Source organism: Wyeomyia smithii, chromosome 2 (assembly GCF_029784165.1).
Source record: "Wyeomyia smithii strain HCP4-BCI-WySm-NY-G18 chromosome 2, ASM2978416v1, whole genome shotgun sequence".
Classification (NCBI taxonomy): Eukaryota; Metazoa; Arthropoda; class Insecta; order Diptera; family Culicidae; genus Wyeomyia; species Wyeomyia smithii.
The window spans coordinates 182,947,616-182,961,803 of NC_073695.1; the positions used below are offsets into that span (position 1 = coordinate 182,947,616).

At 36.5% G+C, this 14,188-nt stretch overlaps 1 protein-coding gene across 4 annotated transcripts; it reads left to right on the forward strand.

The window, feature by feature from the left end:
* The first annotated feature begins 2,456 nt into the window (after window positions 1-2,456).
* On the forward strand, window positions 2,457-8,883 carry LOC129724624 (spermine oxidase-like). 4 transcript variants are annotated; one of them, XM_055679670.1, is made up of 5 exons: window positions 2,457-3,008; window positions 3,083-3,530; window positions 3,585-4,384; window positions 5,040-6,239; window positions 6,296-6,667. In XM_055679670.1, the coding sequence occupies exons 1-5, from the start codon at window positions 2,836-2,838 to the stop codon at window positions 6,573-6,575; spliced, it is 2,901 nt and encodes a 966-aa protein (XP_055535645.1). In that variant the 5' UTR covers window positions 2,457-2,835; the 3' UTR covers window positions 6,576-6,667. The 4 variants fall into 4 exon arrangements, 3 of the variants coding, with proteins under 3 accessions (XP_055535645.1, XP_055535646.1, XP_055535647.1); XR_008727937.1 differs by lacking the exon at window positions 6,296-6,667 and adding an exon at window positions 4,708-4,904 and having other exon boundaries at window positions 2,551-3,008; window positions 4,968-5,106; XM_055679671.1 differs by lacking the exons at window positions 5,040-6,239; window positions 6,296-6,667 and adding an exon at window positions 7,019-8,883 and having other exon boundaries at window positions 2,538-3,008.
* Window positions 8,884-14,188: the final 5,305 nt, after the last annotated feature.

The following is a 14,188-nucleotide window of genomic DNA, read 5'->3' on the forward strand; positions in this document are numbered from 1 at the left end:
TACACACGCCGTAACAGGTGTAGGTTAAAAGCCGTTTTTTCTCAACTATAGTTTGTAACAGTAAAAAAGTTAAGAAAACCGCAAATCCATTCACCGAAAATTAATGTCACTAATTAGCGATTTAGTGAATTAATGGGAGAATGCCACAGAGTAGAACTCTTTTTTATGAATATAGGGTACCGGGGGTGTTTTGGCCCTACTACATATTTTGGCACACCCGTGAACATTTCATTTAAATTCAATGAATATTAGAAAACAATGCTTACATTATTAAAATAACATACCTAAGAAGCATACTACACTAAAGTTTCCAGCAAAATACTGACTCTAGGTAGCATTATTTTGGATTTAGTTCACACATATTCAAAATCATGTCTGCGTCAACTCAAAGTCAAGAGGAAGTGGTAATACTCAACTCAACTTCCGAAAGCTATTGTAACAAATATGTATGCTTTTGAAACAATTCATTGTTGTAGTTACATAAATAAAATACCATAAAAACAGTTTTTTACTCTAACAAGTGGAAAAAAGTTAAAATTATAGTTTAAGGCATGGCCGAAATATGGTGATCTTTGTCTAAAGCGAACATATTTTGACCATGCCAAGTTTTGACAGCTCTTTGTTTACCATTCGGCCGCTCGCGCTGATTGGAGATGTAACTTTGGCAGTTTACAAGTATTTTTTTCTTAATTTGTTTGTTGCCTGAAAAAACTACTATAAGCCCGATTTTTTTAATTTTCCGCTGCCTAATATTGCGAAATCTTCATGGCAGCAGGATGTTCTCGTCAAATCCACTATTTATCCTATAAAGAGATCGATGATGATCTAAAATACGATTAGTCAAATATATTTCAACATACGGTTCTAAATATAAAGATGGGTCAAAATGTAGACATGGTGGTCCAAAATATGATTTTAATACTTCGTAAAAATTCCGATATTTCTAGTATATTTTCCAATTAATTGCATTGTTGAAAGATGTGTACAAAAGTAGACACTTAGCTCTCAACAAAAGTATAATAGAGCAGGTATTTATGTTGAAAAAATCATGTTTTTTTTTTCAAATATTTGTACAATCACTTCCTAAGGCAGACCAAAATACCCCCGATACCCTAGTTGTCTTTGAACTCACAATAAGATTCGTTTATGAAGCTGTTGTATATTCCAGTTTTAAGATAATATTTTGTTTGTGATTTGTTTTCCGGATGTTTAGAGTAACATTAAGTGTTCGGGTATTTTGGCTATTGACTCAGGTATATTTGAATTTGAATGTATTTTGCATGTCATAGGTGCAAATGTAGTGAGTATTATGCTGTTGGCAGCGTTTTTATCGAAACCATATTTTTTCAACTGGTGGTAAGTTTTTATCAGCATCTACTGAGCCAACTTGGCTAAAAAAATATTCTAGCGTGTAAAAATGAATTATCTAACTGAACCGATTTAGCTGAATTTTTTTCCAGCATGTACAAATGGGTTATCTAACTTGTTACATAGCCATTTTTCAAAATTCCAAGAATTGCCAAAATGGTGGCTATTTTAGTAAAAGAATCATGGAACATTGGAAAATCCATATTTTGAAAAAAAAACGACTATGTAACAAGTTAGATAAGCCATTTTTACATGCTAAAAAAAGTTCTGCCAAATCGGTTCAGTAGATGCTTACCACCAACTTACTAAAACCACAGACTAACAGACATAACACGTCGAACAAATTTTCAATTAAATCATCGTTTGGATGATTCCAGTACTTTACGTTAGTAACACTAGCACCATCTGCTGTCGTGTTCGCGCTGCGTCATGTATTTCGACATCAGCGCCAGCGTTACTGCATGTGTCAAATGGTGAACTACAAAATATGTATGAGATTGCAAGACAGCGCCCCAGACGACGTTTTCGCGCGATGACTGTTATTCTATTGTAAATTTGAAATGAACGTTTTTTGCGGCGATGGAGCTGGGTTCCAGTGTTACCTCTGTTAGTCTGTGCTAAAACCTTACCACCAGTTAAAAGAGTATCGTTTCGAGAAAAAAGCTGCCAACAGCGTAATACTCACCATATTTGCACCCACGACATGCAAAATACACCTTTAAACATACCTTAATCAATAGCCAAAATACCTGAACACTTCATCTTATCTTCAACATCCGAAAAAAAACATGAAAATTTATCAATTTTTCGACTTTCCAGAGTAGGGTCCCCCCTTAATATTGGCACTGCTGGCATCACTGAACTTGCATACAACAGTATACAAGAAATTGAATTTTCGCTCTCTGCGATTTATGCTATATGCATACAATGAATGCTCGGAGATAAACATTCGACCCGGCTTAGTTGTTTACGAATAATGCTGCAATAGAAAACGCCACTTTTATGTTACCGGTTGTGCTATGATGACCTTGATGGTATTTAAACCGTTTATATTACGTTTTCTACTGGCTCAAATTTTGAGGTGCCTCTAGTAGCCCTATGACTTAGTTCACACCTCCGAACGTTGTTATCAATTAAAGAGCGTATTATCGATAAAATTTTATTGCTGATTATTACCAAAGAGATCAACATGTATACCCATACAAGCATACAAACCATGCTATCTTGTGGATCTTGTGTAAAAGTATAATGTGATACGGCAAAGCTAACAGCTACTGCCACTCTCGACAGCTGTCAAGATTTGCGCAGGGCGCAAGATGCACACCATTTTAACATTAGAAATTTTATATCTCCTTATCGCTAATCAAAGTAAATTATTCCCTCCTGTTGCTATGAACCGAACTTAGTGCTTCACAGTGAAGTGTATTATAGGCAGCTAGATTAGTAGCACGTTTAGTGCTGTAGAAAATGTACCCCAGAATACTAATTATCGGTGCAGGCGCTGCCGGCGTGGCAGCGGCCACGAAGTTGATTGAGAAAGGATATAAAAATTTAACCATACTGGAAGCAGAAAACCGGATTGGTGGCCGAATTCACACTATTCCATACGCCGCGAACGTAGTTGATTTAGGAGCCCAATGGTACGTATATGAAATTCATTACCGAAATTGGAGATACAAATTGCAAGTTTAATAGTAAGCAATACCAATTTTAGGTGCCACGGAGAAGTAAACAATGTTGTTTATAATTTAGGCTCAAAGTTTAATGTATTTGATGCAAACTCAGCCAGGTATGAAAACTTTGTTTTAACTAAATCGGATGGTACGCAAATCCCACTAGAGCAAAGTGACAAGCTTATGGGTTTGATGTGGTCAATATTGGAAACTCATAAGAATGAACTCAGTCAGTATCGTGGATCGCTGGGCTCGTTTGTGATGGAAAAGTTTCGGGCTTCGCTAGAAACCCCAGAATATGCTGACATAAACCATGATACTGCCTTTCAGTTTTTAGAATTTTTTCATAAATTTGAAAACTCAATCGAAGCATCCGACAGCTGGTTTGATACTTCTGGACCGGGATACCTGGATTACTGGGAGTGTGAAGGAGAAAACCTTCTAAACTGGAGAGATAAAGGTTACACGACAATTTTAGAAATTTTAATGGTAATTATCTATTGAAAACTAAGGCTATGAATCTAGACAGAGTTCTTTTTTTAGAAACGTTATCCATTTTCGGCATCCAATAGTCCAATAAATCTAGAAGAATATACACATTTTAACAAGGTAGTTTCCAACATATGTTGGAATGCTGGTCCCGATGGTACCGTTTCAGTCAGATGTGCTGACAATACCATATATGATGCAGATCATGTCATTTGTACGCTATCGTTAGGCGTACTAAAAGAACGATATGAAACGCTTTTTACTCCAACGCTACCTGCCATCAAGAAGAATGCCATTCACGGGCTTACTATAGGGACAGTAGATAAATTATTTCTAGAGTTCGAAACCCCGTTCTGGCCAGATGGATGGAAAGGTTTGAGTTTACTCTGGAATAAAAATGACCTTGAAGATATTCGAGCATCGAAAAACAGTTGGATGGAGGACGTATTCGGTTTCTACGTCGTAGACTACCAACCAAACGTTTTGTGTGGTTGGATTTCAGGTAAAAACGCCCGTCGCATGGAAAGAGCAAACGAAGACGATGTTCGCAAAACGTGTATGTTCTTACTTAGAAAGTTCTTGAAAAGTATGACCATCCCAGAACCAGTGTCATTCAAACGCAGTAAATGGTATTCGAACTCTAACTTTCGAGGATCATACACGTTCCGTTCGATGACTACAGATTTACTGAACGTTTCCGCCGAACATTTGGCACTACCTCTTTCAAACGCTTGTGGTGTTCCAGTGGTCCAGTTTGCAGGTGAAGCTACACACGATCATTATTATTCTACCGTTCATGGTGCTATAGAGACCGGATGGCGCGAGGCTAATCGTTTGATTCACATCTACCAAAGGTACGTACAAATGTCCTTGAACCTGCTTCTACATTTTGCGAACAACTGTTATATATTTCGGTTTTTTTAAATTTCCCATATAAATTAAGTTTTGTCTACTAATAAACTGAATATCGCTGTGATTTCTAAAATAACTTTTCGAAATCTATAACTTATTCAAAAACTATTTATTCTATGCTAGAAGTTTTCCTCCTCACAATTAAAATTTTTAGTTAACTATTTTTATACCACATTATCCTTACAATTCAATGCAACTTCATAAATGTTGGTTTTGGTGCATGATGTATTTGTTTTTAAGATATTTTTCTTTGTTTCGTTTATAGGAAAGCACACCTATAAAAGATGATTTTCCATACCAAAAATAAACACAAAACCCAACAATGATCGAAAGCTTATACTTGGTTCCACACATCTTTTGTGATTTATTGTGTTAAGCCTCTAATCAAAAACCAGGGTCTTGGCTGGTGGTGATACTTTCCTGCTTCCCTAAGTTTTGCAACGTGTTTTGCTTTATAACTCAGTATGCCAATATTATATTAATAAAGATAAATATATAGCTTTTAATGCGTTCTATAAATTCTAGTATTGATTAAATCAGCTCTATCAAAACAGAACATCCCATGTGAAGAAAATTCAGAATTCGTAATCTTTTTAGGCTTACTACGAATTCGTACGCGCGAGACCAGAAAACATATTTTGATGTATTGATTTTGGGTGCTGGTATGGCTGGATTAGGCAGCGGAAAGGCTTTGCGAGATACAGACAAAAGTTTCGCACTATTAGAAGCTCAGGCAGAAGCTGGTGGAAGAGTTAGCACAGTTCCTATGAAGGCATTGAATGGATCTACTGAGCAAGGGCCCCTTATAGATGCGGGAGCACAATGGTTGCATGGGAAGTGCAACGAACTTCACGAAATAGCAGAGAAAAATAGTTTATTAAGAAAGGAATTATCAGAAGAAGGATTAGGTATATTCATAAGGGACGATGGATATCGAATTGATGATACTTTGGTGAAGAAAGTAGATTTTTTCATTGGTCAAGTATTGACAAATTGTGAAAACTTCGCACAAAAAGGATCAACAAAGTTTCCCCCTTCCGTGGAGGCGTTTATCCGAGAGCAATTTAGCATCAAAGCGCCAGAAATATTTGATTCTGAACAGCTTCCAATAGCTGAGCAACTGTTAGACTGGCATATACGCTTCCAACTTATCGATAACTCCTGTTTAAGCCTAACTGATGTATCAGCGAAACTATGGGGAAGTTATTCCTTTAACGGAGAAAGTTGTCAAGCTCATATAAATATGAAACACGGGTTTCAAGCTCTTGTAAACTGCTTGATAGATAGTATCGGAAAAGATAAAATCATTTATAATAGAGAAGTAACAGAAATACAATGGAGAAAGTCCAAATCCAAAATTGTCGTTAAGTGTAGGGACGGATCAGAATATGCCTGCCAGCATCTTATAGTTACCTTTTCATTGGGAGTTCTTAAAGCATCGATTAACAAACTCTTCCAGCCGACGCTTCCTAAATCTTATAGGAGATCCATCCGAAACATAGGATTTGGCACGATAAACAAAATTTTTCTACAGTTTAGCAATGCATGGTGGGATGAGGCTGAAGGAATTCAGCTGGTTTGGAGAGACAACCTTGGTAAAGACTCACATTGGACTCGATTTTTATCAGGTTTTGACGTAGCAAATCCCGCTCCTGCTCATACGTTGATTGGGTGGGTTGGAAGCTATGGTGCTTTAGAAATGGAAAACCTTTCAAACGAGCAAATAGTCGATGATTGCACGTTTATATTAGAGAAAGTTACAAGGAGGAAAATACCAAAGCCTGTTTTCTACTTTTGGTATGTTGTTTGAAAATTATTATCATATTTACAACTTATAGTTTAACATTTTTTAGCACGCGTTGGTACTCGAATCCCTACATTCGTGGTTCCTATAGTTATACTTCTGTTGACTGTGACTACGAGAAAGGATTTTTGCAAACGTTTACGGAATCTATCGTGTGCAATAAATATGACGAGATGACTGGAGAGCTGACAAGTTGTGACTCACCTTTGCCTACTACGGAATCATCTGCTACAATTCATTTTGCTGGAGAAGCTTGTCACGAAAAATATTTCTCAACTGTTCATGGTGCTTTTCTATCTGGTATCGAACAAGCGAAAAAACTATTTTAATTTATATATAATCTTTGCTCAATAGAAATTCAGCATTGATTAAACTGTAGTAGAATTTTAAAACTAAAATAAAGCTGGTACTTATTTTTGAACACTGTTTACCTCAATCACTAAAATTAGCAGCGCTGAATATTCGTAGAACATAACATAAAAAAGGTTTACTTACTTATTTTTTTTTCTGGATTGAAAATCGTGCTTTCGTTAAACGTGCGACTGGTTATTACCGTTATTACGGTATGAGAGCCTTTTTTTCAATATTTTGGAACTTTGTCAATAGTTGTTCACAACATTACATTGTATCTACATTGTTTTATTCGTATTTCACTTTTTATCGTTTTAATGTACGAATTCTCAAATCTGTTGCTATTAACAATTACATATTTCAAGCACCACAACTAACTTCTGGAAGATTCAATTTAAATTTTGTTGTTGTTTTCTTTTAGGAGATGCCAGATGTTTTTGAAAAATATCTGTTACTGCTCGAAAAGCCGAAAAGATCTGCTTAAAATCTAAGACAAGACGCGACAGCTGGTCACCGTTACATGCAACCAATTTGACACGGCTGCTGATTGGCTGAATCCGATAACGCAATCGTCACGTAGAAAATACAACGAGGTTACTTTTCACAGTGGAGGGCACCGCTAACCGAAAATTTAGCGACGCTAATCGCTAAGTCGCTAACCGGAAAATTTAGCTCGATAATCGCTAAACGCTAAACCCACATTAGCGGAACTTTCGCTAATCGCTAATCGCTAACTTTTTAATATGTAAATAGTCATATCGCTATATTTATTCCTCGTGTTGTGTGAGATTTGGACCACTTTGATCTGTTTTGGTTAAACAAACGAAAACAATTAATTTTTAAAGCTATTTACAGCAAGAGCACAGACTAACAGACATAACACGTCGAACAAATTTTCAATAAAATCATCGTTTGGATGACTCCAGTACTTTACGTTAGTAACACTAGCACCATCTGCTGTCGTGTTCGCGCTGCGTAATGTATTTCGACATCAGCGCCAGCGTTACTGCATGTGTCAAATGGGGAACTACAAAATATGTATGAGATTGCATGACAGCGCCCCAGACGGTGATGTCGCGCGAATTGTTATTCGATTGGAAATTTGAAATGATCGTTTTTTGTGGCGATGGAGCTAGGTTCCAGTGTTACGTCTGTTAGTCTATGGTAAGAGGTTCACGAAACGGTTTCATATTTGATTTTGTAAAAACAAGAATAACAAAAGTTATTTAGTTTGCATTGAAAATAGATACTCTTAGGAACGTTTTCTTAAAAATTCAATTATTATCTGAATCGAAAAAGTAGAACCAAAGTTGTCATAATTTCAAGCGCATTGCAATTTACCAAAGTTCTTGGTGTGCCAAAAATTCAATCTAGACCTTGTGCTTGTTCTTCAAAATGCTCCTGTGGCTTGTACGATAACTGGAACTCCATTCTAGGGTAAAAAAACTGACAAAAGTAACTTTCGCAGTAAAGTTTGTTCATCTTTCGAAGCAATTTACGTACGCCATCAGCAATTCACAGTTTTTCTAAATATTTCTATTGTCGCTTCTCCACAAAATTTAGCGAATTAGCGATTAGCGTTTCGAAGGCCAAAATTTTAGCGACGCTAACAGTTTCGCTAACCAGCTCAAAAATTAGCGAAATCGCTAAATCGCTAACTGAATTTTAGTGTCGCTAATTAGCGAATTAGCGAATTAGCGGAATGGTGCCCACCACTGCTTTTCACTGTAAAGCAGTGATGCTGGAGAGTCATAATTTAGCTATTATATTGTTCATAAATAATGATGCAAAAGTATGCAAGGTACATGATATTACCGAGTAATGTATTTCAGTGTTATAACTTTAAAAATGCATTGATTAATCGTTTTTTACTTTTTCGGTTGAAGTCCAAGAAACTTAGGAAGTAAAAATTTGGGTACCAAGAAACTTAGGAAGAAAAAATTTGATAGTAGAAGCACAGACAAACAGACGTGCCACTCGATGACGATTTCATCGACCAGAAAAATAACGATTATTTTGAAATTTTGCTTAGTGGGCAATAGTGCCGCTAGTGTCGCTATAAGCAAGCGTGTACATTCATTATCAAAAACAAAAACCGTCAGTAATGCCGTTGGGGTTGACTTAAGCAAGTGTGCACACCCATTAGCAAAGACAAAAACCGTATTACGAGAATAATTTAGTAGGCAATAAGCTTGCCACCATGTGAGCTTATTGCCTACTAAATTATTGAGTGTAACGTAACGAATAAGGATGAAGATTTTTCAGGATTTTTCTTCGAAGAGACACGTCTGTTTGTCTGTGGTAGAAGTATGCTTTATTAAACATAAAATAATAAATAAAAATTGAGTATTATTCGCCTATATATTGCAATTTTAATTTGTTTTATTTTCATTGACCTGCAGAAGTTGTTAAAAATAATCATTCTGGCATCAACGGTATGGAACGTTCAAAAAATTTCGACGGGGATGACGGCCGTCACGAAAAGAAAAATAAGAAGCCAGCTGTCGCGTCTTGTCTTATAGCTTAAAAGGCTTAAAATCCTCAAATATCATACTATCTCTTTCTAATATAGGAGTGAAGAGCGTGAAGAGTTAAGCCTGTATTACACTCTTAGACCAAACTGAAAATCATCGCATCTCGTTGCTTCGACTTTTATCACTTTTTACCATTTTTGGTCGATTATGTTATTATGCTTTTTCCAATTTTTGATCACGAATGAAAAAAAATATTCAGAAACAAGTTTAAAACATATAATGAGTGTTCAACTGAATAATTGTCCAGCTGATAAAAACATAGCATTGCAAACAAAACAGCTATTTGTAAATATTTTCCTCAACTAGTTGCACTACATTCGTACGTAAAAAGGTCTATAGAGATAAGTGACTTTTCACCTACGCACACTAGTAAACGTGTAGACCCGTGTGAAGTTGATTTTGTTTCCTCCAAACTGAAAATCATCGCATCTCGTTGCTTCGAATTTTATCACTTTTTACCATTTTTGGTTGATTATGTTCAGTAGCTTCTTCCGATTTCTGATCCCGAATGAAAAAAGATATTCAGAAACAAGTTTAAAACATACAAGTGTTCAACTGAATATTTGTCCAGCTGCTAAAAACATAGCAATGCATACAAAACAGCTATTGGTAAATATTTTCCTCAACTAGTTGCACTAACACATTCGTACGTAAAAAGGTCTATAGACCTCTCCAATCGTGCATGTATTGGTGCACTTCACACTATGTAAGTCGGATCGAAAATGAGGCAAACAAATCCTTGCAATGATTGCGAAATGTTTATTTTCTTCCGCTGGCTTGAAAGATAATTTATTTCTGTGTGATTGGCTTATGGATTGTATCTTATGCCTTGTTCAGACTACGCCGGATATCACCTGATTCGCCAGATGATATAGGATATCACCTCGAGCGTTCACATTGGAGTGAGCTGATATAATTTGACATTTGCTTTGGTGATTGAAAAGAGAAGAAAACAAAAACAGATCAAAGCTAAAACAAGACAACAAGAGCAATGGGATTAGGATAGAAATGTCATTGAGTTGGCTCGCACCAACGCGAACACTCATATGCAATTGTCAACATGTGCGGAATGAAAATAGCAAAAATATTTCCTTCCTTTTTTCTCGCATGCAACGTGAAGTGCGAAATTTGTAGGGTTGCGTTAAATGTCTGTTGGCCGTGTTGCCAACTGTTTGAAATGTGGTTATTATTGGTTTCCAAACATGATATCCGCGATAGCATGTAGCCGAGGTGATATCCGTTGACAGCTCGATTGTATGGGATATCAGGTAATATGGGTGGTGATATGGCCTCGATAGCACGAATCGCCTGATATCAGGTGATATGCGGTATAGTGTGAACGGGGTATTACAGTACCGCGCAACTCAAAAAAGAATATATTTTTCGATTTGTTCAACCCCGGTAGAGTAGAGCAAGAGTCAATTATGAGGCAAACAACCCGAATTTAGTGTGCGTGACTGAGCTGCCAGAAAGCAATGTTGCACGATGACGTCACAAAGAAGAAAGAGATTTGACAGTTGTCGCGGATTTGTTTACATAGAAAAATTTTTGGCCCGAATAAAAATGCGGAAGTGTCTTGTTAAAAATTGCGTTTTCAAGAATAAACCAAAAGATCACAGTAATGAATTCGCATAGGCTGAGAGTTTTTCCATCTTTTTCGTACTCGTATCATTCATTTTCACTCCTATCACATAAAAAGTGAACGGAACACTCTGTAAACAAACCCGTGGGAAGTGTCAGAAAAGTGTGGTTATTTTTTGTGTGCAATGATCTATGGTCAAATTTATTTGACATCATGATTGTCCGTGTTTGTCACATTAAAAAATTGGAGAGTTACAAACAATTATCTTTGACCAAATTTTCATCTGTCAAGAAGTGACAAATGTTTGACGCTTGATCAAAGAGTGTAATATCAGCAAAAATTCCATTTAACGCATTGAACTTGAAATGGTTGCAGAAATAAAGGCCACATACATAAGACATACGTAACATTTAGGAAGAAATCTTCCAAAAAAGTTGGTACAAAATTAACTACTCGAATGGTACCACCTAGAGACTGTGTAGAGATACGCAAAGAGAAAAGCAGTAAATATGGCAACCCTTTGCTAATATTTCACTTTCAACAATTCTGGCAACCACATTTATTTTCGTAAGACTTTAACTCACTACACTATAAAAAAATGTCACGATTACTTCAAGTGTTTTTGCACTTGACTCAATTCGTCACATCACACTGCAAGTTGAAGTGATTTAGTGTTGATTTCTCGAAGATTAACACTTTCCAATGAAATGATCTTGCGTTTGAAACAGGTTAATGGAAATCACCATCGTATTATAATGAATATCTCTTGTATTATCACCACTGTTTAAATCAATTGAATTACAGCTGCAATTCCAATTGACAAACGTCAAAACCATAAAGCGAAACAAAAATGTGACGATGGCGAACGGCGCAAGCAGCACATTAACCCAAAGATCAAAATTTTATTCGAGCGTAAGTTTCATTGAATCTTTTAAATTAAAATAACAATAAAACGACTTTTTACAGACCCTGAAATCTATTGCATCGATACAGTGACAGGGATCATCTCTAGGATCATCTTGTTATTAAATTAAAAATCTAAAATAAAATGAAAAGGAGAAATCTAAAATAAAAAGAAGTCTCTTGAATTTATTGTGAATTTATATAACTATCCAACTGACCGACATTCCGTATCTCAAACATAAGTATATCAACAAAGATTAACATAACAACAGAAAATAAAGTGATTTGCGGTTGAATCCATCGTTCTTTGCATTAATATATTTCGAAAGATTTTCATTCAACTCTGAAATGTAAAGCAAGTAGTGCGAAATCAACAGCAAATCACTTAACTTTGACGTGATTTTTATTAACAGTGTAGAGAGTGTAATGAAATTTCGAAACTTTGTAAGGATATATAACTGAGTTTCAATGCTTGTTCATACAATTATTTAATTTTCAATGCATCACTCATAACATGAGCATGACGTACACATTTTTCGTTGGAACCATAATTGCACGTGATTCACAGAATTTATACTGATCGCAACACACGTTCTGTACGAAAAGAAACACGCATGAGTTTGTTTACTTTGCACACTTGGAGCCTCGATTTGACGGTTCACTTAGAGTTTTCGACCCCACTCTGCGTATCTGTTTATAACACCGTCTGTAGTACCACCTACAGACGGTGTTATGAACAGATACGCAAAGAGTGAGGTCGAAAACTCCAAGTGAACTGTCAAATCGAGGCTCCAAGTGTGCAAAGTAAACAAACTCAGGAGTGTTACTTTTCGTACAGAATGTGTATTGTAATCAGTATAATTGTTGTAAACCACGTGCAATTATGGTTTGAACGGAAAATGTGTTCGTTATGCTCGTATTATGAGTGATGCATTGAAAATTTAAAAAATGTATAAACAAGCTTTGAAACTCAGTTATACATCCTTACAAAGTTTCGGAATTTCATTACACTTTCTATAGTGCGTATGAAAAGTCATGCGAAATTAAATGTGGTTGCCAGAATTGTTTGGAATAGAATATTAGCAAAGGGTTGCCATATTTACTTCTTTTCTCTTTGCGTATCTCTTTCTAACACAGTCTCTAGTACCACCCTCTGAATAAAATCACTGTTTGAGTAGTTTATGAAGGCAGCGTACCTACACAGCCCTGCATTTGTCTCGTTCCCACTCGAAAAAGGCTGGACTGATTTTGTAAAGAACTTTTTTAAAGTTCCTTATGGCATTTTCATTGAGGATCGATAAAGCCGAAAAAAAGAAAATTCATTTCGTTCATTATTTTTCGAGTAGTTGGACAGGACGGAGTACGGGGTACTGTGGTGCAACGTGTACTAAAAAAAATCGCCATGTTACGTATGTCTTATGTATGTGAAAGAAGTCTCTTGAATTTATTGTGAATTTATATAATTATCCAACTGACCGACATTCCGTATCTCAAACATAAGCATATCAACGAAGATTGTAGTATGAAATATTTGAGTTGCATATTGCAAACAGATGTGGCATAGCAACCTTCAATTCTATCGTTGAGGTCTCGCAGCGTGAGCAATAACGCTTGGGTTCAATTGCCTATGTTAGAACCACCAACGATGCAAGTTCACAGGCTCAGCCTCGACCGTACTCAAATTACAGCATTTCCATATTTCACGACGGGTTGACAACCGTCATAAAATTCAAGTACACATGCCTGTTACCAGGTACCTCCAATTCTCTCTCTTTCTTGAGAGACACTCTCGTCTCTCTATTTTCCAATTATGTATTAATGCTAGTAAGTTCGATTTAGTGATATTGAAATAAACTCATGCATTCGTAACCAGTACTTGATGGCGTAAAGTCCTCATTCAGAAACAAGTCCCTAAGTTGGGGTTAATCATCATCCACAGTCTAACTGGGTAATAACCACATGGCTGACCGTAACTCGGAACAAGAGACCTGTAATTATTGCAGTAACTCAAGTGATTTGATCTGAGTGGTAAATTGAATTTACCAATAGTGCTAGTGCCTGTGTAAAAACCAGTCAAGTTATCAACTGTACAAGATAAAATGGGCAACTCCAAGTCAAAAGACACCGAAATTAACGGAGACCCTCAAGTGCAAGTACTGAATCAATTACAAGTACACGAAGAACTACATAGCAGCCACGATACAAAACTCAACATAATCCTGGCTTTGTTAATAGTGCAGTTTGCCGTTATGGTGTATAAGCTCTTCAGGGAGCACACAAAAAAGCAGGCTTTGAAAGCAGCCAAAAGCATGGCTTCAATCAATCACGTATGAAGCTCTTCTAGTGATTTGAACAATCAATGGTAAATCTGACTTTTAAGTGACTTTCATGTTAGGGAACAGTGCAAAAAAAAAATGTGAAGAAAAAAGCAAACACATAATACAACAAAAAACGGAACAGCGAGGAACAACACGATCGACAGCAGAGCGAGCGACAGCAGCAGAGCACAACGAACCCGTAGGAACGGTTACCAGCGAGCGGCGATTTCCAACGACGACATGCAGATGACGAT

Bases quoted from the DNA above. Each gene is read 5' to 3' on its own strand.
- LOC129724624 (XM_055679670.1), top strand. From the start codon at position 2,836: ATGTACCCCAGAATACTAATTATCGGTGCAGGCGCTGCCGGCGTGGCA. The intron at 3,531-3,584 runs GTAATTATCTAT...TTCTTTTTTTAG, and splicing joins CAATTTTAGAAATTTTAATG to AAACGTTATCCATTTTCGGC. The intron at 4,385-5,039 runs GTACGTACAAAT...TAATCTTTTTAG, and splicing joins TTGATTCACATCTACCAAAG to GCTTACTACGAATTCGTACG.